The sequence below is a fragment of the Hyaloscypha bicolor genome (assembly GCF_002865645.1).
Source record: "Hyaloscypha bicolor E unplaced genomic scaffold K444scaffold_17, whole genome shotgun sequence".
Lineage (NCBI taxonomy): Eukaryota > Fungi > Ascomycota > Leotiomycetes > Helotiales > Hyaloscyphaceae > Hyaloscypha > Hyaloscypha bicolor.
In genome coordinates, this window is record NW_020194519.1 from 909,848 (window position 1) to 930,941 (window position 21,094).

At 48.0% G+C, this 21,094-nt stretch overlaps 11 protein-coding genes across 11 annotated transcripts; 8 read left to right on the plus strand and 3 right to left on the minus strand.

Moving 5' to 3' along the window:
- Nucleotides 1–48: 48 nt before the first annotated feature.
- On the plus strand, nt 49–1,149 carry K444DRAFT_519894 (NAD(P)-binding protein; the record flags this gene model as incomplete). The annotated part of the gene is made up of 2 exons (XM_024873997.1): nt 49–153; nt 244–1,149. The coding sequence occupies 2 exons, from the start codon at nt 49–51 to the stop codon at nt 1,147–1,149; spliced, it is 1,011 nt and encodes a 336-aa protein (XP_024741680.1).
- Nucleotides 1,150–1,315: 166 nt separating this feature from the next.
- K444DRAFT_520320 (Der1-like family protein) lies at nt 1,316–2,128 on the minus strand (the record flags this gene model as incomplete). The annotated part of the gene is made up of 2 exons (XM_024874040.1): nt 1,316–1,864; nt 1,961–2,128. 2 exons carry the CDS (start codon nt 2,126–2,128, stop codon nt 1,316–1,318), a joined length of 717 nt encoding a protein of 238 aa, XP_024741681.1.
- Nucleotides 2,129–2,465: 337 nt separating this feature from the next.
- On the plus strand, nt 2,466–3,696 carry K444DRAFT_608455 (histone-fold-containing protein). Its single transcript, XM_024879391.1, has 4 exons — nt 2,466–2,957; nt 3,055–3,182; nt 3,238–3,359; nt 3,434–3,696. The coding sequence occupies exons 1-4, from the start codon at nt 2,771–2,773 to the stop codon at nt 3,525–3,527; spliced, it is 531 nt and encodes a 176-aa protein (XP_024741682.1). The 5' UTR covers nt 2,466–2,770; the 3' UTR covers nt 3,528–3,696.
- On the minus strand, nt 3,261–5,013 carry K444DRAFT_608457 (homoserine kinase). The gene is made up of 4 exons (XM_024879392.1): nt 4,895–5,013; nt 4,456–4,848; nt 3,434–4,402; nt 3,261–3,359 (listed from the first exon to the last, which is right to left on the minus strand). The coding sequence occupies exons 1-3, from the start codon at nt 4,905–4,907 to the stop codon at nt 3,759–3,761; spliced, it is 1,050 nt and encodes a 349-aa protein (XP_024741683.1). The 5' UTR covers nt 4,908–5,013; the 3' UTR covers nt 3,261–3,359; nt 3,434–3,758.
- Nucleotides 5,014–5,548: 535 nt separating this feature from the next.
- Nucleotides 5,549–8,169, plus strand: K444DRAFT_582239 (phosphoribosylamine--glycine ligase). Its single transcript, XM_024877783.1, has 3 exons — nt 5,549–6,949; nt 7,003–7,736; nt 7,791–8,169. The coding sequence occupies exons 1-3, from the start codon at nt 5,585–5,587 to the stop codon at nt 8,038–8,040; spliced, it is 2,349 nt and encodes a 782-aa protein (XP_024741684.1). The 5' UTR covers nt 5,549–5,584; the 3' UTR covers nt 8,041–8,169.
- Nucleotides 8,170–8,249: 80 nt separating this feature from the next.
- Nucleotides 8,250–9,357, plus strand: K444DRAFT_625418 (uncharacterized protein; the record flags this gene model as incomplete). Its single annotated transcript, XM_024882524.1, has 4 exons — nt 8,250–8,252; nt 8,501–8,748; nt 8,795–8,859; nt 8,906–9,357. 4 exons carry the CDS (start codon nt 8,250–8,252, stop codon nt 9,355–9,357), a joined length of 768 nt encoding a protein of 255 aa, XP_024741685.1.
- Nucleotides 9,358–10,174: 817 nt separating this feature from the next.
- K444DRAFT_608459 (uncharacterized protein) lies at nt 10,175–11,289 on the plus strand. Its single transcript, XM_024879393.1, has 4 exons — nt 10,175–10,213; nt 10,259–10,329; nt 10,379–11,030; nt 11,120–11,289. The coding sequence occupies exons 2-3, from the start codon at nt 10,272–10,274 to the stop codon at nt 10,993–10,995; spliced, it is 675 nt and encodes a 224-aa protein (XP_024741686.1). The 5' UTR covers nt 10,175–10,213; nt 10,259–10,271; the 3' UTR covers nt 10,996–11,030; nt 11,120–11,289.
- Nucleotides 11,290–12,160: 871 nt separating this feature from the next.
- On the plus strand, nt 12,161–13,106 carry K444DRAFT_205770 (uncharacterized protein). Its single transcript, XM_024871039.1, has 4 exons — nt 12,161–12,389; nt 12,437–12,542; nt 12,590–12,660; nt 12,707–13,106. Exons 2-4 carry the CDS (start codon nt 12,442–12,444, stop codon nt 13,012–13,014), a joined length of 480 nt encoding a protein of 159 aa, XP_024741687.1. The 5' UTR covers nt 12,161–12,389; nt 12,437–12,441; the 3' UTR covers nt 13,015–13,106.
- A 1,321-nt stretch (nt 13,107–14,427) lies between these two features.
- K444DRAFT_582246 (putative monooxygenase moxC) lies at nt 14,428–15,814 on the plus strand (the record flags this gene model as incomplete). The annotated part of the gene is made up of 4 exons (XM_024877784.1): nt 14,428–14,487; nt 14,671–14,711; nt 14,756–15,441; nt 15,492–15,814. The coding sequence occupies 4 exons, from the start codon at nt 14,428–14,430 to the stop codon at nt 15,812–15,814; spliced, it is 1,110 nt and encodes a 369-aa protein (XP_024741688.1).
- A 1,827-nt stretch (nt 15,815–17,641) lies between these two features.
- Nucleotides 17,642–18,457, plus strand: K444DRAFT_625422 (uncharacterized protein; the record flags this gene model as incomplete). Its single annotated transcript, XM_024882525.1, has 3 exons — nt 17,642–17,697; nt 17,746–17,816; nt 17,868–18,457. The coding sequence occupies 3 exons, from the start codon at nt 17,642–17,644 to the stop codon at nt 18,455–18,457; spliced, it is 717 nt and encodes a 238-aa protein (XP_024741689.1).
- Nucleotides 18,458–19,407: 950 nt separating this feature from the next.
- Nucleotides 19,408–20,074, minus strand: K444DRAFT_520265 (Acireductone dioxygenase; the record flags this gene model as incomplete). Its single annotated transcript, XM_024874034.1, has 4 exons — nt 19,408–19,530; nt 19,579–19,626; nt 19,675–19,998; nt 20,045–20,074. The coding sequence occupies 4 exons, from the start codon at nt 20,072–20,074 to the stop codon at nt 19,408–19,410; spliced, it is 525 nt and encodes a 174-aa protein (XP_024741690.1).
- Nucleotides 20,075–21,094: the final 1,020 nt, after the last annotated feature.

Here is a 21,094-nt window from a genome sequence, read left to right on the forward strand (position 1 = left end):
GATTATCCAGCATTCGAGCAGCCGCAGCTGCAGAATGGCGAAGTGGCCATGCCGTCTCCAGACAGCAGAGACAAACCGCCGTCGAAGCTGCAGCTGCCGATGAGTTGTGATCCTCCCGTGCCTGGGAATCCTGCGAAGCAGCTTGTGTGGATTGTATGTCTCCTTCCCCCACCTCAAATCTCCAGCTTGGGACAATGATTGAGCAATACACTACAAAGACACTTCACTAACACCCCCACCCAGGTCTTCGGCAGCACAGGACACATGGGCCGCTCGCTGGTCCGCTCCTGTCTCAACCACGGCGACCTCGTCGTAGCCGTCGGCCGCGTCTTCGAGAACACGCTCGCCAGCATGCAAAACTGGCACGACAACTGCCTCGGGCTCCTCTGCGACGTACGTGCTCGAGAATCAGTTGAAGAAGTGATCTCCACCTCTCTCTCCCACTTTGGTCGCATCGACGTGATTGCCAACTGCTCTGGGTACGGCGTCATCGGTGCTTGCGAAGACCAGGATGAACATGAGGTCCGGAATCAGTTTGAGACGAACTTTATGGGCACTTTGCATATTATACAACTGAGTTTGCCGTATTTTAGGGAACAGGGCGCGGGACGGTATCTTATTTTTAGCTCGACGAGTGGAGCGTTGGGTGTCCCGGGTCTGGGTCCGTACTGTGCGACGAAGTATGCGGTAGAGGGACTGATTGAGGCGATGCTGTATGAGATCGACTCGTTCAATATCAAAGCTACGCTTGTGGAGCCAGGACTTGTAAGGAGGGACGAGCCGGATTGGGCTTCGAGTCCGTTGCCTACTTGGGGCCACTTTCTGATCAAGCCGGCGAGCGAGCCGTATAGTCAGGCGACGAGCCCGGCGTTGCATGCGAAGAGGATGGTGCAGTGGTTGGGGGATAAGCAGCCAACGAGTGCAGTGAAGTGTGCGGAGTTGGTATGGCAGCTGGGGCACTGTTCATATCCACCTTTGCGGTTGTTGCTGGGGAGTTATGCCATTGAGAGTATCCGGGATCGATTGCGGTCTATTATTGAAGAGCTGGAGGATTGGAAACACCTGCATTTCCCTGTTGCACCAGATGCAAACCTTAACGAAGACAAAGATGAAGATAACGAAGATGGACGAATGGACACGACCTCGTAGCATGAATGAATGGCAGCTTTAAATACCTGAAACCTTCGAGGCTTTTCTCTTATTCTCTCTAACCACCCAATTCCCAAAGTAATCAACACTCATTCCCTGAACGCCCACCCAAACTCCTCAATGCCTGATATGCCAACCAAATGGGATCAAATGTACACGCCTTTCCCTATCTCACCTCCGGCGCCGCCGCAACTGCAATCTCATTATTAATTGCATCAGCACTCTCCTCCCTTCTCACCGGGCCCTCAAAAATCCTCCTCCACCACATCGGCGGATCAAACGGCTTGGACCCCCCATGCAACGGCGGATACACATCATTGAAAAAGTACCACACATGGCCTATCACCACCCCCATAATCTCATCCTTAGGCACTATGCCATGCACCACCAGGCTAAACCCCATCAATACCCAGGGCAAATATGGTGCGGTGAACACTAGCAGCCCCAGGAAGGAAAGGCGAGTGTCAGGGTTTCGACGGGACCAGATGTAGACGAGTGTTGAGCTGAGAGGATGGCCTAGGAAGGGCATGCTGACGAGAGGCGAGAGCAGGATCAGACAGGTGGTTGCGTAGAGGAGGAGCCAGGAGAAATGGGCGGGGGAGCGGCCGGAGGATTCTTCGAGGAGGCGGGAGTAGCGAGTTAGGAAGAAGACGTGGAAGACGAGGTCGAGAGAGAGGGGGCCGAAGTAGAGGAATGTTGTGAGGAGGCGCCAGTACTATTTCTTGTTAGTCACTATCCAGGTATGGTAGAGGCTGAGGAGGGGGCGGATGTGAGGGGCTCGCAGGCTCGCAGGGGGGAGAGGGTAACGTACCTGGTTCTTATAGAACACAGCGCGGAAAGAGTAGAAGAGCTGGAACGGCGTGACGATCTGGCATTGTACGAGCGCAGAGGTCAAAACCGTAGCTGTTGTCCACCAGCGGGTGCACAGTGGCATCTCCCAGAACCAGGTCTCGAGGGGGAAGCCGGCTTGCGCTCCCATTGCGCCCATTTGGTCCATGTCCATGTTGCTTTCTAATCCTTTCTATCTGCCCTCTTTCTTCTCTGATCGTGGAATCGTAAAGTCGTAGAATTGTCAAATAAGAATCTGGCTATGGGGACGCGAAAGTCATAAAGTTGGATGGGATAAGAGAGGGGGTGAGGCGGTGGGTATGAATGAGCGAGGTTGAAGTGGCCTCTTCGTCGAGGTGATGATTGATCGATAGGGAACAGCTGCGTGGCGTTATCGGCATTTCGGATTAAGCTGGCACCGCCACAAACGACCAGCCTCTCCCGCTCACATCGATATCCCTGCACCAACCGGCAAGTAAACAATGCACACGAAATCGCAACCTCTTCTAAGTTCTTGAACGGATTTCAAGATCTTCCAATTCCCTGCATAGGGCGGATCGGAATTCTGAAATTCAGTTTTGGCTTCAAGAGAATTGCTCTTAAATCCCGAGGCCCGAGTTTTAAGCTGCGCATAAAAATTTCCCACCTTCGCGTCGCTCACGCGCCAACGAACCCTCTCCCAGCCACCCCCATTACCTCCAATTGCTCCCAATTCGAGCACATTCCTCTCACAACCCCAATCCGAACACCCCCCCCAAATTCCACACTCATAGCGACGCGCTCACCTCGCAATATGTCGCAAGCTCAGCGCATGCGCCAGAACCTAGGCGAAGCATCGACACCCGGCTCCGCGCGCAAGAGAGGACGACCAGGCGGAAAGAGCGTACCTGTCGATATGGGTCCCAAGAAGGCGGGAAAGAGACTTAGTACGGGTGGCAAGGGGAAGGGGAAGAGAGTTAGTACTGGGAATGCGATTGAACGTGAGTTGGCCCTGGATATGGAGACACGCGTGAAGAGCTTGAGGGGGATTGGGAAAGGGAGGGATGAAATGGGATGCTGATGTTGAGTCGAATGTAGCAGGAGACCCGCTTCCTCATAATAAGAGAAAACACCGGTTTAAGCCTGGTACCCGCGCGCTTCAGGAGATCCGGAAATACCAGCGCTCTACGGACCTCCTATTGAGGAAACTGCCATTTTCGCGTCTCGTAAGTTTCAAGGGGAAGGGGAAGAGGGAAGGGGATAGAGGGCTGATATGGACAGGTTCGAGAGATTGCTTTGACGTTGCGGCCGGCGGGTGAGGGCATGAGATGGCAGAGCCAGGCTATTCAGGCATTGCAGGAGGCATCGGAGGCGTTCTTAGTGCATTTATTTGAGGACACAAAGTACGTCCCAGAGAGCAAAGTGTCTCCATGAGCTCTTTCTTATGAGGAAATTGCTAACTTGCTGTTTTTCCTAGCTTATGTGCGATACATGCGAAGAGAGTGACGATCATGCAGAAGGATATTCAACTGGCGAGAAGAATCAGGGGTGCGTGGGGTGGTCTGGGTTGAGCTTGGGAGACGGGTTTTCTGCCATTATTTTGCTTGTACGAGTGTTTTGCTCCAAGGCGTTTAGGGATGGCTGATGGGAAAGAGCGGCCATGGAAACAACGTCCGTTGAGCGTGTTAACTTTGTATAATGAAACGAATAAAGTTGAGGTCAATGTACTCCCGATTCCCTCTCTCCATGGATCTACTTTTGTACTTTTTGAGCTTTCTAGCGGGATATTTCCCCTTCTATGTCTAGCCATATGTAACCGTCGTCCCTTCCTCCGCAGGCTCCAATAGCTTCCATGTACACTCAATCCCTGTCTTTTTGAACATTTCCAAAATCACTTTCGCAATCCCCTCAAAGTTCTCTGTTGCCAACGCCAAAATGGTCGGTCCCGCTCCACTCAAACAGATCCCACAAAGTCCTGGATGACTCTTCGGCGTCACACTATGCAGAATCTCTGGCAGTCCAGGAATCAATTCTTTCCTATACGGCTGATGCACCTTATCCTGCATGGCCAGATAAATCTGCTCTGCATCCGGCGGGCTCCTTCCTAATGCACTTGGCAGCAAGGCTATCCTCTGCAGATTAAATACCAAATCGGCCCTCGAATAAGAGGTAGGTAGCACGTCTCGTGCTTTAGCGGTCGAGACTTCGAATTGCGGGATTATGGCTATGGCTTTTATTTCTGGGGCCCAAGAGAACTTCATATAATGTCCAATATTATGCGGTGGTTCTGGTGGTGCCTTTCCTGTGTCCACTCCGCCGGCGGGCTCAACGAGGACTTCGGAGAGAGGGATTTCTTTGCGGGAGGTGTCTTCGGGGGAGAGGTCGTTCAGGTAGGTGCCGACGAAACCGCCGTATAGGGCTGCTGCTACGTTGTCTGGATGACGTTCTATTCCGTTTTAACTTTCCAATGTCCAAGAAGAGAGAAGGGAGGGGAAATACCAATCATCAAACAATAGTCCAACATACGAGCCTTAGTCAGTCCCAGCTTTCCCACCTCGTTTCCCAGCACCACACCTGCTACCACTGCTGCTCCGGAAGACCCCAATCCTCTCCCCAATGGTATGGGGTTTATGATATGTACTCTTGTTTCCGCGGGAAATGCTCTCTGACCATGGCATCGAAGCACATAGAGGGCTGTTCGCGTGACCAGGTTGCTGTCTGCGCTCAATGGCACCTCCTCTGCGCCCTCTCCCTCATACGTTATCACACAGTTCAGAGGAGCATCCGACGCCTCGGATTTCACCACTTCAACGCGAAGTTCGAGCCAGATCGAGAGCGCAAGGCCAATGACATCGAATCCAGGGCCAATGTTTGCGGAGGAGCAGGGTACTTCTGCCGTGGGGTCAGTATGGGTCATTTGGAGAGGCCATGGACGTACTTATGGTGATCATGGTTTAAGAGCCAGTGCCCAAGGTGTAGAGGACAGTGGTAGAGGAAATAAGCGCGAGGAGAGGTTTCTGGCGATGTTTGGAATTTCTATGAAGTGTTTCGCCAGCCTCGTGGTCTGCAGTCATTTTTAGTCTGCCACGCGCCTCCGGTTAGTCGTGATACACCGAAATCCGGGCCGAAAATCAATGTTCTTATATTAACTTCCATAGCAGTGACAATCAAGTTTACAATTTTATCGAGGGTAATCCTATGGACTGCGCATTAATTGATGTTATTTTTTAAGGGAGCCTAAGTGTGCTGGCTGTTAAAGAAAGTAATTGGGGGTTGATTTCAGCCCAGCTTTCAGTGTATCACGACTAACCAGATGCGTGTGCCTGGTCATCGTTTACCCCACCAAGCAAAAATGCATGCCCGGGAGTGCTCATTTTGCTTGTAAGTACATTAAACATTGGTAATAAAATACGAAAGGAATATTAAAATAAGATTATGTATTGAACTGTTAAATGGTATTGAAAATTTCCTGATTTAAACATTTCTATTAATGTAAGGGGCTGGTTGATTTTCCAACTGCAGCCAAATTGACCCCGCCAAACATTTTTGCAGGGCTGAAATTTTTGTCACGAGCTTTCTTCCCTTCTTTCAACGACAACAACTTTCACAACTCGTCACTTTTACAACAATGGAGCCAATTCGAGTCTTGTTAGTCGGTAACGGCGGCCGCGAGCACGCCCTGGCCTGGAAATTGTCCCAGTCACCTTTGGTAGAATCTATCCTCGTTGTTCCTGGGAATGGCGGTACATCGACCTGTCCGAAAGTTACCAATTGTTCGAGTGTTAAACCAGACGATTATCCTGGTCTTGTTGCACTCGCGCAGGAGAAAGACATCAACCTGGTGGTCCCCGGACCAGAGGCGCCCCTGGTGGATGGAATTGAGGGATACTTCCGCGCAGTGGGAATCAGATGTTTTGGACCTTCGAAACTCGCGGCGCGTATGGAGGGAAGCAAGACGTTCTCAAAGGACTTCATGAAGAGACGCAATATTCCTACCGCGGCCTACGAAAACTTCTCGAACTACGAGAACGCGCGGAAATACTTGGATAATATTGATCATAATGTGGTGATCAAGGCAAGTGGATTGGCTGCGGGGAAGGGAGTTATCATTCCAACAACCAAAGATGAAGCACAAGCCGCACTGAGGGAGATTATGCTAGACAAGGAATTTGGTTCTGCTGGAGATGAGGTTGTTATAGAAGAATTTCTGGAAGGCGATGAGCTCAGTATCTTGAGCTTCAGCGACGGGTATACCATTCGATCCCTCCCTCCAGCTCAAGACCACAAGAGAATCTTCGATGGAGATCAAGGACCGAACACGGGTGGAATGGGATGTTATGCGCCAACGAACATTGCCACAAAAGAACTTCTGGAGGAGGTTGAACGGACGATTTTACAACCTACGATTGATGGAATGAGGAATGAGGCCTTCCCTTTCGTCGGAACTTTATTCACTGGTCTTATGATTACGAAGAATGGTCCCAAAGTCTTGGAATACAATGTTCGATTTGGTGATCCTGAGACTCAGACGCTGCTTCCTTTGATGGAGACCGATTTAGCTAAGGTTATGATTGCCTGTACAGATCATTACCTTTCCGCTGTTTCGGTAGATGTGAAGCCAGGAGCGAGTGTGACCGTGGTGGTAGCGGCAGGAGGATATCCGGGATCATATGCCAAGGGAACGCCTATGGATGTTCAAGCACCTCCGGAAAGTACGAATATTTTCCATGCGGGGACGACGATCAAGGATGAACAACTGCAAACTTCTGGGGGAAGGGTGATTGCTGCACAGGCAACTGCAGAGGATCTGGAACAGGCTGTGAAGAAAGCGTACTCTGGTCTCGAATTCATCCAGTTCGACAAAATGTTTTACCGCAAGGATATTGCTCATCGAGCTTTCAAGCCCACAGCTGCAACGCGAGAAGCTTTAACGTACGCTTCTGCTGGTGTAAGTATTGAAGCTGGGAATGAGTTTGTCACGCGAATCAAGAAGGTATGTGCTTCAATATTTACCACTTCAAGAATAATGGAACTAATTTTGCTCAGGCTGTTGCATCAACTCGCCGACCTGGCGCTGATGCAGAAATTGGAGGCTTTGGAGGCGAAGTGGACTTAGAGCAAGCTGGTTACGCTGGTGGCCCCATCATGGTTGGTGCAATCGACGGTGTCGGTACAAAGCTCGCAATCGCCCAGGCAATGGAGAAACACGACACCGTCGGCATCGATTTGGTGGCCATGAACGTCAACGATCTGGTTGTCCAAGGTGCCGAGCCCCTCATGTTCCTTGATTACTACGGTTGCAGCAAACTTACGCAGAAGAACGCAACTGCATTTGTCGAAGGTGTTGCAGCTGGATGTAGAGATGCCAATTGCGCTCTTGTTGGTGGTGAAACGGCTGAGATGCCGGGCATGTACCAAGGAGATGACTACGATGCTGCTGGAGCTGCGATTGGCACAATGCACAAGGAGTACAGGCTTCCTCGGATTTCGAGTATGCTCGAGGGAGATGTATTGCTCGGTTTAGCTTCGAATGGAGTGCACTCGAATGGCTTCTCGTTGGTCCGCAGAATTATTGCTAGAGAAGAACTGTCATATACTGACCCCGCTCCATGGGATCAATCAACAAGTACTGGGCTAAGCCTTCTGACTCCCACGAGAATCTATGTTCGTTCCATACTCGAGGTCACGAACAAGAAGCTCATCAAGGGTCTCTCACATATCACTGGTGGTGGATTGACAGAAAACATCCCACGAATGCTGCCTGAGCATTTGGCAGCTGAGTAAGTCGTTCCACAACCAGGTCCTCATTGGCCAGTGAAGTTGACATCCCTCAGGGTTGACGTAGCAAACTGGACCTTACCACCCGTCTTCAAGTGGTTGAAGCGAGCAGGTAACGTCTCCGCCCCCGAGATGGGCCGCACGTTCAACACAGGTGTTGGAATGGTAGCTGTGGTTAGCAAAGAAAACGCAGCACAAGTCATCTCTGAGCTCGAAGCTGCAGGCGAGAAAGTCTACACGATTGGCACCCTCGTCCCGAGATCAGGAGAGGGTTGTGTCTTGAAGAATCTTCAGAGTTGGGAGTAGATTCTTATTTCGTCCGGGTGGAGTGGAGTTTGGGAGATACCAAAAGTTGTGCATGTGGTTGGGTGCATTTTAGGCGTTGGGCTATGTTAAACTTCAAGTATGCCTAGAAAGGAGAATGAAATATGTCAGAAAAATTCCTTTCTTTTGTCTTCTATGCCCAATCATAAATCAACGGATGTGAAGCTCCGCAAGTGCGATCAACTCTGAACATGGTTCGCATGTGAGGAGCTCTTGTAAAGACATGCCATGAGGGTCACACCAGCGATGCTTTATGCTCGGGATGCTGCTGCCCGAGATCTTTCAATTCCTTGAACTCATTTCCTTCTATTGCGCATACAGGGCCTACTATCCAAGAGCTGGTGCTCTCTAGATAGGTTTCGGGGGGGGGGGGGGGGGGGGGGGGGGGGGGGGGCAGCATGTTGCTCGCTCTTTGTCTTATCAACTCAAATATATTAAGCAGGTCATTCTCCCGCGGATCTCAACTCTTTACTCTTCATCTCATCAAAAAGAAGGTTTCTCATCCGTCCTAGTTTCTACCTTGACCCGGGTTATTCGAAAACTTTCTCACTCGATAGCGACTACGAGCACTACCGCGAATCCTACACGCAGCTTGTCGGAGGCGACGCCAGCAATCAACTCGAAGCGAAAGAGGTCTTCAGAAGACTCGTCTGGGGGAATGGGGGCCAATATGAGGGCTCCTTATTTCTCGTATGAACACACTTCGGTTTCGCAGGCTTCTACTGACCGACTTCAGTGCCCCGACTGAGCTTGTAACGTTCCTGGTGGGGAGAGACGAGGAACCGTTCGCAGTACACAAGGGTAAGTGCATTCTCGCCTATATAATTCACATGCTGGCGCGTTCTAGAATTTGCGTGCTGTTATTCGCCTGTTTTGAGAGCGGCTTTTACTGGCCCTTTCCTCGAAGGCCAAAGCAATACATATCGACACGATTATGTAAATCCTTCGGTGTTTTATCTCCTCGTCCAGTGGCTTTATACTCAAAAGATTGATCCTCACATTGAAATCGACTCTGTTTTAGAAAGTGCGGAGAATGTTAATGAGAATGGTGTTTGTGATCGTGAAAAACTTGGAGCTGTGGATGGTGCTGCGGACGCTGGTACAAACGACGGCGGCTGCGACAAGGCTTCAGAAGCTTGGCGGGCTCAAGATCTTGAATATGCTCAGCTCTGGGTGGCTGGCGACAGACTCCTTATGTCTCATCTGCAGAACGCGGTATGGATATCCTCTCCCTCTTTCCTCAGCTCGAATATCCCACCAGTGGTGGTGCATTCATATTTTCCTTCCCCTGTCAAGTAATATTAACCCGAAGCTTTACAAGTTATGTATGTATGGGATACGGTGTGAAACAATGTCACCGACAGGAGTTTCCCCATGAAATGCTTTTCGATGTTGATGCTTGTTTACAATAAAGCAGTTCTTCCCATACTTCCAGGTCACAAGGCGAATCAGGACTTGGCTCCACATAAGGAATTCTCCAAGCAACCGCTGATGGATTTCGAGAGATATCATTGTACCAGAACCTATAGGGGCTATCTTATTGACGAGAATCAGTAATAAATGGCCGCTATTCACTTGTCGCTGCTGATAACTGTACGATATTCCCATACAGAATTTGCGGCTATGGTGTCTGGGGTGGGAATGATATCCCCTCGTTCACACTTCTATTTTTCTGTTTTCACACGAGCTTAATCTTTCCAACGTTCGCACCCTGCGCTTACTCCTGAGGTATTCAGGGGATGTAGTCTGTCCAAGCTGGGATTGCGCAGGCTCAAACGCTGGAAGGGTCCGCATTCACCAATTGAGCACGACCCACCGCCACCTTCCAACTTAGATACCTACATTTATCGCATTGAACGCGCATGCTCACCGACAACTTATCCTAAGCTCGCACCATCCTCCTCCACACGTTCTAGCTTTCCTCTTAGAGGGCAAGCCGGTGATGAAGACTCATTCGCCTTCGATCCTCGAATCCTAGCTTTGTGAGAGGGGTCAATCTTGACAGAATACATTAGAATTGCAGCCAGCTCACCTTTAGCAGGTCAAAAATGTCATCGAACGCCCATCCGAAACGGAAGAGGTCGTCAGAGATTTCTAAGGATGACTCTCCCGCTACGAAGAAGACGAAAACTACGCCAATTAAGCCAGACTTCAAGTACAGAGTCTTTTGCTTTCCCTCACAATCACTCACATAATGTAGTACTCCTACCGAAATGGTTACGATTATCGTTGGCAAGGAAGGTGAAGATGAACGATTCATTGTCCACAAGGGTAGAGATATTCCTATTGTCTATTATCGATACAAATTAACACGGAACAGAATTTGCTTGCTATTATTCACCCGTCTTAAAGGCTGCTTTCGAAAGCTCATTCACAGAGGGCCAGACGCAATGCTATCGACTCGAAGACGTCACCGTTAGGGTGATCCGCCTCCTCCTATGCTTTTTCTACACTGGAAAAGTCGATACCTCGCTTCAGCGATACATCTCTGCTGGATTCGAAGCTGTGGCTGACCAAGAATTACAACAAGAGATAGACTTCATTCATTTCTGGGTTCTTGCCGATAGGTTACTCATTCCTTCGCTTCAGAACGCTATAGTGAGAGAGCTCGAGATCATGTGGAATCTTCGGACCGATCGAGCGGTAGACGTTAGTTGGGTACCATTCGTTTACGAACATACTTCGGTTGACAGCCCCCTCAGAGCCCTTACACTTGATCATTGCGCGTATGGCTTACACAGTGATATGTTTCTCGAAGATCCGGCAGCTTTTCCTCATGAAATGCTGCTTGATCTTGCTCGTCTCATGAGCTCAGGAATCACCCCGACGACGATTTATGAGAAAGACGAAAATGGTCGAGATGATGAGGAGAGGCCGAGATATAAGTACAAGCGGACGTGGGGAAGCTATCATGTTCCGGAAGGTGAGAACAGTTAGATGGCATGGAGGAACAAAATCATCCAGGATGAATGGTGAGCATTACTTGTATTGAGAGTCACTTTTACATCAAATCAAAGCAACTCTTTGAACACCCCATTATTCTGACCTCTAAGCTCTCTAGGACTCTTTAAATAATATTTAAAGCTTATAAAAATTAATTAAAAAAATTAATTTAATATTTATTAATGGTTGAGAGGGAAATATTTGTAGTGGCATGAGTTGCTATAAAGAGCGGTGTTCAAGGTTGTGAATATTTATATGGCTGGGGGTAATCATAGTAGCATCATGAAGGCAGTTCTAGACTAATAAAGAAAGATCGACGAATTAATCGGCCAGGCGGGGGTAATTGGGTCAAGTCAAATTGGTGAATACGAACAGAGCCAGAATACGGATGTAATGTCCACTTTCCGGCCTCCACATTCCGTCCCGTCCCCCTTGTAGACGTATATTTACGTGCAAAGCTGCATCTATATGCACGAGTAGGAGACGCGCCCCGTGGAATAGTGCTGGAATATGAAAGCTATAGGCGGGGAAAATGAAGCTCTTCGCAAGGCTCAACAAAAGGCATACCTTAAGAAGAAGGCATGGACATGGGTCATATCCAACGAGGCGGGCCGCAAGATAGCACACGAGAAATAGGGTATGTAAAGGAGAAGCTCACAGTATCGAGGTTTTTTGAACGTGAGAGGTCAGGAGAGGCAAAAGAATTCATCTCTTTACATAACATACTCCCAGGACTGCACTAGCCAGCATTAGCATATAACCAAAAGATAGTCGATATCCTATCGAGCACAAATATGACTCCTTTGGGTGAACAATCCTGGATTGGGAATGCTATGCGAGCTGAACAGGGATTTGGCAGGGGCCGGCAGAGGCACTCGCAGAATATCCATTTTCTTAGATTTATTTAAAGGGGTTGATTTTTTAGTATCCTTACGTCTTTAAATATGAAATTTGACCTGAAAACGAACGCTATATAGCAATATTAAGGGTCAAATTACTAGAGTGAGATTAACATTGTTCATGTGACCAATAGCCCTCAAATTGGCGGAAAGGTTGCTTTTATTTGGCGTGGGCCCGAAATGGGCTTAGAGGGGGTGATTTAGCGTGGCAGGGGTTCACTGATATTCGGGGCTTTGATCCAACTTCACCTCAACTTTCATTTCACCAACCATATGCACAAACTTCTTCAAACCACGGCAGCTCATCGCGCTCAATTCCTTAATCTTCTCAACCGCGTTATCTATAGCTTCTGGCACACAATTGCCCTTCCTTTCGTCGTTTCCTAACATTTTGGAAAACGATCGCGTTCAGTGTTCAGCGTTCAGCCCGAACGTCAGGTCAGAGTCTAATAGAGGAACTAGACACCTCCCTCGTTGGGATTATAGTTTGTGGGTTCCTATTCAATTGGTTATCCATGCCACTGACGTTTCCAAAGACTGGATGAAGATGCCCCCAAACAAACGAAAGAGGATGTCGACCAGATCATCTATGGAGGCTCCATCAGCAAAGAAAGCATGGAAACTACGAGGCCCTAACTTCTCGTCAGTTGAGTTCTATTGCCTTGATGCAATTGACTTATTGTTCTCAGTGCTCCCACCGAAATGGTCACATTTCTGATTGGGCCGGAAGGCAATGACGAGAAATTCCCCGTCCACAAGGGTAAGTCCATCCACACTTCACTGGCCGCCATGCTAAATTGTTCTAGAATTTGCTTGTCACCATTCCCCGGTCCTCAAAGCCGCTTTCAACAGCAACTTCGTGGAAGGAGAGACCCAGACTTACCGTCTGGAGGAAATCAGTACTTCCGCTTTTCGCTTGCTGGTTCAATGGTTCTACAACGAGGAATTCGATATCTTCAAAGAGGACGATCTCGACTGTGAAAATGACGAGGACGATCCTGGAATTGAGAAGCTCTGGGTGGATCAAGATTTGAACCTAATTCAATTATGGATCGTTGCCGACAAGCTGCTTATTCGTCCGCTCCAGAACGCCGTCATCAACGTGCTAGAATAATTTTGGGAAGAGCCATTTGTGCCTCATGGAGGACCCAGCACGGCTTGGATTCCGTATGCATATGAGCATACGATAGTCGGAAGCCCGCTTCGCAATTTTGCGGCTGACATTTGTGCATACAAGATCAGTCCAGAAGTCTTTGCTGCACATTCCGAGGACTTCCCGAAAGAGGTTCTCTTGGATATGGCTATGATACTCAGCAAAGCTGTGTCGATCTGGAGGCATGATGATTTCACGCACTCAGATGATGAAGAGAAAGAACATGATGATGACTTCATCTCGGATAGCGGGGAGGAAGAAGACGCCGCCCTTTCCTCCCCTGGGACCTTTGCAGTTGACGACGACAATAATACCAGTGCCTCTGGGAATGGCAATGAAAATGATTTCGATCATGGGGTAGAAGAAGACATCTGGGTAGATGATGAAGATGAATACTTTATCGGGGACGTCCCAGCACTCCCACGTTACCAGTGTCATCGAACATGGAGAAGCTATTACGTTCCAGAGGACGAGGAATAACTAGATAGATTAGTAAAGGAACGCCTACAGAACTGATGAGGAAGGAAATATCCAGTTGGATATCATCTGTCAAGCTGTAGGTTTTTTGGCCCTGAGAAATTGTCCTCTTTTGCTCGCTTTACTACAGCTGTGAAGTTGCAGCAAAAACATGCCGTTTGCCGCCAATTTCAGATGGGAACTTAAAACTGCAATTTAATTCGAAGAAGTAATAAAGGGGGCTCTTGAGGTTGTAGTCCCACTTACGGGTCATCCAAGTCTCCTCGCCTTAATTGTCAGGCACCAGCTCCATCGGCTGCTCATCCCGAATCCTCGTCCACCTGCCGCCCTGTCGGCAGCTATACCGCTAAAGACGCCAAGTATCGTTCGAGAATGTTGCATAAAATATTCTAAGAGCCAAGGTGATCCTACTCATGAATACATATCTTCTGCCTTCCAGTTTTTGCTCTAGAATTGCAAGTGCTTTAATTCACCCCTCTTCAGATTCAAGCCATTGCAAGATGGCTCCTCAAAAGAAAATCCATTTGAACTTTTTCGATGTTACATGTGCTGGAAATCACATGAGCATTGGCGCTTGGAAGTAAGTAACTCGCACCTTCGATGTCGCTGCTACTTCCAAGAACTAATTTCTGAAAGGGTTCCCGGAGACAATACAAGGACGAAAGATAGCGTCGAGTACTACACTTGGCTTGCTCAGCTTGCCGAGAAAGGAAAGATCACGTGTATATTCTTCGCTGATGTATATGGAGGTAAGATCATACTTTCTCTATCAATCTCTCAAAGGTTCAAAATATCTGATCATCAATAGTCGAGACCACATTTGGAAATAATGCAGATTTTGCATATCTTGCCGGTTCAACGGTTGCCACGTTAGATCCAGTTGTTTATGTTTCTGCTATGGCGGCAGTTACTCAATCTGTTTCCTTTGGCATAACCGGTAGCACTTCGTATCTCACTGTAGGATACTTCTCTCCCCAAACCTGAAAGTTTGCTGACACTTCATAGCCATACATTCTAGCGAGGACATGGGGCACTCTTGACCATGCTTCAAAGGGCAGAGTTGCATGGAATGTTGTCACGAGTTACGGAGACAGTTCCGCCAAAGCAATGGGAAAGAAGAAGATCACCCCTCATGACCAGCGGTACGAAGAGGCACATGAGTATATGGATCTAATGTATTCGTCAGTACCCCCTTCCCACCCCAAACTTAATTCTGACATTCCAGACTATGGGAAGGATCATGGGAAGACGGAGCTCAAATCTGGGACCCTGAGACAGGTGCATATGACCCGAACAAGATCCACAAGATTACCTTCAATGGGAAATACCACAGTACTTCAGCATACCAACAGACTCACCCATCGCCTCAAAGGACCCCGGTCTTGTTTCAAGCTGGTTCATCGAAAGCTGGGAAAGCATTTGGAGCAAAACACGCCGAAGCTCTCTTCATCGGTGGCCGAACACCCGCAGGAGTAGCTCCATTAGTTAAAGAAATGCGAGTCGCAGCCACGGCAGAAGGACGCGACCCATCCGAGCTCAAGTTCTTCCCCATGATAACACCTATCATCGGCAAGACTCTCGAAGAAGCGCAAGCAAAGCGTAAAGAGCTCGAAAAGTACGCCGATTGCCGAGGTGGCCTCGTCAAAGTCAGCTCATTTTTGAACACAGATCTGAGTAAATATCCGCTCGACGAGCCGTTTGAGATCGATGGTGCCGATGCTTCGATTCACACGATGCTGGAGGCGCTGAAGGCGGTTAGTTCGGGTGGGCAGAGGTTGACTCCTAGACAGCTGGGGGCCGAGTTTGCGTTCTGTGGGTTTGGAGATATGCCGACGGGGACGCCGGAGATGATTGCGGATCGGATTGAGGAGTGGGCTAACGTGGGGGATATTGATGGGTTCAATCTTGCTTGTAAGCCCCCCACCTATTTGTGAGACCAGTTCGCTAACATCTCAACACAGACGTCTCCAATCCTGGCTCATACGAAGATATCGTCGAATATCTAGTCCCAGTCCTCCAAAAGCGGCGACTGATGTGGGCAGATTACGCAGTACCTGGTGGAACTTTCAGAGAGAACTTGCACGGAAGACCAGGGAAGCCGTACTTGCCAGATGAGCATCAAGCAGCGAAATTCAGATACAACAAGCTCAAGGAGACGGCGGAGGTTGATGAGTTTGGCAATGTCACGATTAACAGAGCTCCGGAAGAGAGGGAGCAGATTGTCAATGGCTTGGAGAACTTGAAAGTAAGTGAAAAGGTAGCGGAGGTTGAACTCAAAGTTTGAGCTAGTTGGAGTAATTTCTGCTGATTATTGTATGAATTTAACCACCCTTCTTGCACTTACGAATTGTGTACTCACAATACTTCGAAAAATTTAAATCTGCACTTTATTTAATCTTGGAAAGTGAGCGAAGAACATAGTTACGACCGATTTCATTGTCATCTTTCTGATTCTCACCAGTGTGGGAACTATGGAAATATAAATATATCGAAGTGTTCTATCTGAAATGACGTTGAAGGCAGGGGTTCGCTTAGAGCTTGACCCCTTTCCACCCTGCCCTTCCAAAGCAACCAGGGTAAACGAAAGGTCTCGTTGCTGCTCAATTCATGAAACCAACCCGAAATAATGAGAAACTCCCTCGAGCGCTGGTATTGCTGTGGTTGTTGCAGAATTAAGAGACTCATAATTCAGTCATCGGAAGAGCGGCACAGAATCCATTGGTTGAAGCCCGCATCACCCCGCGGGTCCCTCTCGCCCAATTCACTGACCTCCTTTAAAACATCGATCTTTCATTTCTTTAACCCCGTGTGTTATTTAAAAACGGCGCCTTGTTCTTCAAGTTAATCAATCGCCTACCTTACCCACCACTTCTACGATTTCGAAACCATCAAGGTTTACGTCTCTCGACTCTTGTGGAAGCTCACTCTACCAGCATCCGGTCGAACAAAAATATGGAGAGATCCTTGTCCTCGTGAGTACCAAAATCGACACTTTTACGCAAGGCTGGCTTGATCAAATAGAAACGCAACTGAGATGGTCACCTTCCAAGTCGGCAAGGAAGTAGTCGAGGAGAAGTTCACAGTGCACAAAGGTGAATCAGATGCCTTAGCGTTACTTGGTAAAGTACTTGTACAATAGTATAGAGTCTGTTTGCTTCTACTCCCCGGTCTTCAAAGCTGCCTCTGAGGGCGGAGAATATACCTACAAGCTCGAGGATATTCGCCCAAACGCATTCCGTCTCTTCGTTCAGTGGCTCTGTTCAGGAGATTTCACGACTTCGAACGAGGACACCCTCGCCGACAAGGAAATCACCAACAAGAAAGCAGTCAAGGATTTCTTTACCGAATTCTAGTAAAGATGTTTTCTAGCTTTATTTTTTTATTTAAGGATTTCTCTATTAAATTTTAGTAAAGATATTTCTCAGCTTTTTTATTTATTTAAGGATTTCTTCACTAAATTTTAGTAAAAGAAAGTTAAGGATCCCTTACGAGGTTCTTTTTATTAGCTCGACCTGATGGGACTAGGTCCGTATATAAGGACCTAGCCCCCTAGAGCTATATACTGACTACAGTAGCCGCGCATGCCAATGGTGACCGCGAGGAGGTTTTGAGTCGTTGCAGACCAGCGACGTGCTTCTGGCCCGCCTTTTGTGCGCGTGTCGTACAAAGGTATAATGTACCCCTGCCAATTAATATGCACGTGCATATGAATCAGCAGCACACTGATTTTGTATTTCTTGGAGGACGCGGCCAAAAGCCTTGCAACTGGCAGGGGTGGGCGCCAAGCCTAAGGACGCCACATAGCTCTGGCATAGCAACGGTGCTTAGGGCCTGAAGGAACATCGCTGTTAGTAATGTTTACAGGGCTTGAGTGCTATTGTTAAAGCATGACAAGCCTATAAGACCCTGTAATTATAGCGGCCTCTGGTTGCTGTGCAACGCCCTTGCCATTTAAGCGAGTCTGGCGTCAAACCCTAGGAGTTGCAAGACTTTTGGCCGCGTCCTCCGTAAGTAATAGGCTTTATATACCTATAATTTATTGCACAACCACCCCCGATTGCCTCCAAGTTTCTACATTGAGTACCTCTCTGACCTGCAAGGCACACCGGACATGGCGGACCAATTTTCAAGCAACCCACGATTCGTCTGGGAAGGACCTGAATTCAAGTGAGCACCCATCAACCACCAATCATCGCATCAACTGACAATAGCTAGGGAACCAGTTGAACTTGTCGCCTTCGTCGTGGGCAAGGATGGCGTTGAGGAGACAATTCCCGTTCATAAAGGTGAGGTTTTATCCTTTTCTTTGCCAAATTCCAGTTGCTGACGGAAACCAGAACATGCATGCTACTATTCCCCGGTACTGAAAGCTGCTTTCACTAGCTCCTTCGTCGAAGGCCAAACTCAGACCTATCGAGTGGAAGATACCGACCCAGATATCTTTCGACTCCTTATACAATGGTTCTACAAGCAAACCTTCAAGCATTCTACAGCCAATAGCGCAGAAAGCATCATCGAGGAGCAGTCTATCGTTGAAGTTTCCGAAGCAGAGTTTCCCTCGGCAGAGATTGATTCGATGTACCTGAACATGGTCAAACTTTGGATTCTGGCAGAGCGACTCATCATCCCCAGACTCCAAAATTTCATCATGGATTCACTTGTGGAAATGTCGGAGGAATCTTGGAGCACCCTATGGATGGCTACAGCTTATGAAAGCACAAGCTCTGACAGCCCTCTCAGAAGATTTGCAGTCGACGTCCTTCTCTATCAGGTGCCAGCCTACGGGAAGAAGCAATGTCAGAACCACTTTCCCCGCGAATTACTCGTTGACCTGGCCTGTGGAGCGACACTAAGTAGCAAAAGCGGGTCGAGATATGTCCACACCAGGCTAACCCGGGACTATATGGTTCCGGAAGGCTCATCCTAAGCTGCGACACGAGGGGAACAAGGGGTACATGGTTTAGAAACTCCATCGTAAATTACGAGCTTCTGACCCACTACTTCATTGAGAACAAACGGAGTAGATGTGGAACTGGTGGCTGCTTCCCGACAGAGGGAAGGATGAAGAAATTGCCGCAGGTTATATGTTTCGTTCGAGAAGTAATTAGAAACTTCTCTCCGCGCAATTAGAAGAAGTGAAACGCAGATCCTTTCTAGAACATACTTGGAAAGTCCCCAGAGGCCCCTTGCATCCCACAATCCAAAACATTTGCCCAAGTCAAAATCTGGTAAGGCAAACACCTCCTTCATCCGCCACTTTCTCGCCCAACGACTCGGCTAACAAAGTTCATGGGTAACAAACAAATCTCCAACTAGTTCGATCTCTGCTTGGCAACACAAGGAGAATCCAATGAGGAGATTTTGAAATTGGTGTAACTGTGGGTGTTGGCAGATAAGCTCCTAATTCCGCACTTCAAAACCTCGCGTTTGAAAATATTCGCTAGCTAGGATGGGCAACACGTTCAGATATAAGTACAACGTGGATTCCGTACATCTACGCCAATACCTCGACTAACAGCCATCCCCGTAAATTTGCTATCCATCATCCATTACATGCACTCAAACAAGTTACTTTCTATGAGCGCCCTTCAGACTTTCCTCATGAGATGCTCATTGCAATGGCGGCAGAAATAACATGGGCCCTTGCCGCCTGCGATGCTGGCGATCACTGCCTCTACCCGAAGCATCTTGTGAGTACATCTGATTTCTATATTCCAGAAAATGAAGAGTGATAGCCGAACATATTTTGGCATCTGCGATATGAAGGGTGGTGGGATCGAGAGAGGGGGCAGGGGATTCGAGAAAACGACGTATTGATTCCCCAACTCATTGTACACAACATTGCGATCGTAATTCATGCCACATCTCGCTCTCTCTTTATGCCTTAACTTGTCGTGTCTGCAAATACTCCTTACGGAACGGGTTAACATCGACGTCCGGACCACGGTTGAGCGGTGTCCACTTCGGCTCCTCCTTGAACAACCGCATAGCCACAATGTACTGCATCTCGTCAGACATGTCCCTTATACCAAAAGAATCTTCACTTACATTCTTTTCATCAGTCGTAAATCGATGGTAAATGCCGGCGGGTAAAATCTGCTTTCATCAGCACCGATTCCCCACCTTTCAGCATATTCAACCTACAATTAAATCATCCTTCTCCAAAAAGATCCGCACCCACTCATCGCCCTCACTTCGCACATCAAAGAATCCTGCCCCATCCCGGATGTATCTGATCTCCTCATCCTCGTGTAAGTGCTCGTGGAAGAATGACTTGACTTTCTCTTCGTAGATGGCGCCCATCTTTTCGGGGGAGACGGTGATCATGTCGCGATTCTTGTAGCTCCGTTCCAAGGCTAGCTTGTCGACGTCCGATTCGGAGGGGATGTTGTAGTAGAGGACGCCCAGTTGGGAGAGGTAGTCTGCGGATACGGCGCGGCCAGAGTCGTGGGGGAGGCGTTGGTCGCCCTAGAGTTGTCAGTCCTCTTCTTCGAGGGGATTCAAGAGCTCCTACCTCTGCGTTGTCGAACCAGTATGCTCTCATTTTTGCTGATCTGTAATTGGATTTTAAAAGGTGGATTGATTGTAAGACAAAGCAAGAGAGGGAGGCGAGGTTGAGGTTGTTCTTTTGTATTCTGTCGTTCGAAGTCAGATTTTAATTCACGCAAACCCCACGTTTTGTTGATCTGTCATTGCACGGGACGAGCATTCCCAATGCGGTTTAGAGGTGGCCGTAGGGCCGAGTAAGTGCCAGGGGGCTGCCCCGCCATTCTTGGTCCAACTTCCCTTTGCAAACTGTTTTGCGAAACTACGAATTCGTTGCTCTGTTTGTTAAGGATCGCCATTTGGATGTTTGTTAAAAGTAGAGGATGCACGGATACGGCTGTGGCAAAGTTGCCAACGATGACTGAGAATTTCTCAGACTTACATTATCTGTGATTTTCTATCTTCGCCAGTTCAGCCTCAAGTGTTGCTCTTAAAACAGGATAAAATATTAGGTGGTGAATTTCACTAGTTTCAGATGCACGTCGCGAAGGGGCGAAGTGATGACGGAGCATCTTTTCCAGGCCTTCAACCCTAACGGAGCACGGATTGATCCTCCTTGAGAACACTAAAATTGCAGTGCAACCTGTCACGCATCGCCGCTTACGCAGTATGTCGACGGGAATGTGTAATAAAACGACACAACCCCGGGTGTCGATTGGGATGTCGATTGGGGGCCGGGGTATTTTGGGACCTTAAGTTAGATTTTTAAATATAAGTATAAGCTAGTATAGTATAAGGCTTATAATATAATTATGTGCTTCTTAATTTATAATAAAATGATTCCTTAAAATAGAATTTAATTGAAGGACTTTTTATACTAATTAATTAAGTTCTAGTTTTTAGGCCCTATAAGGCCCTGTATATTAGGTGCTTATAGGGCTCTCATGTCCAGTTTTAGGGACTTATTCGCTAAATTTCTAGGCTTTCTTAAGCTTACCTTTAGGCATAAAATGGGAAATTTTTAACCTTTTTAATTTTAAGAGCTATTACTAATCTAAATTTTATACAAAGTTTATAT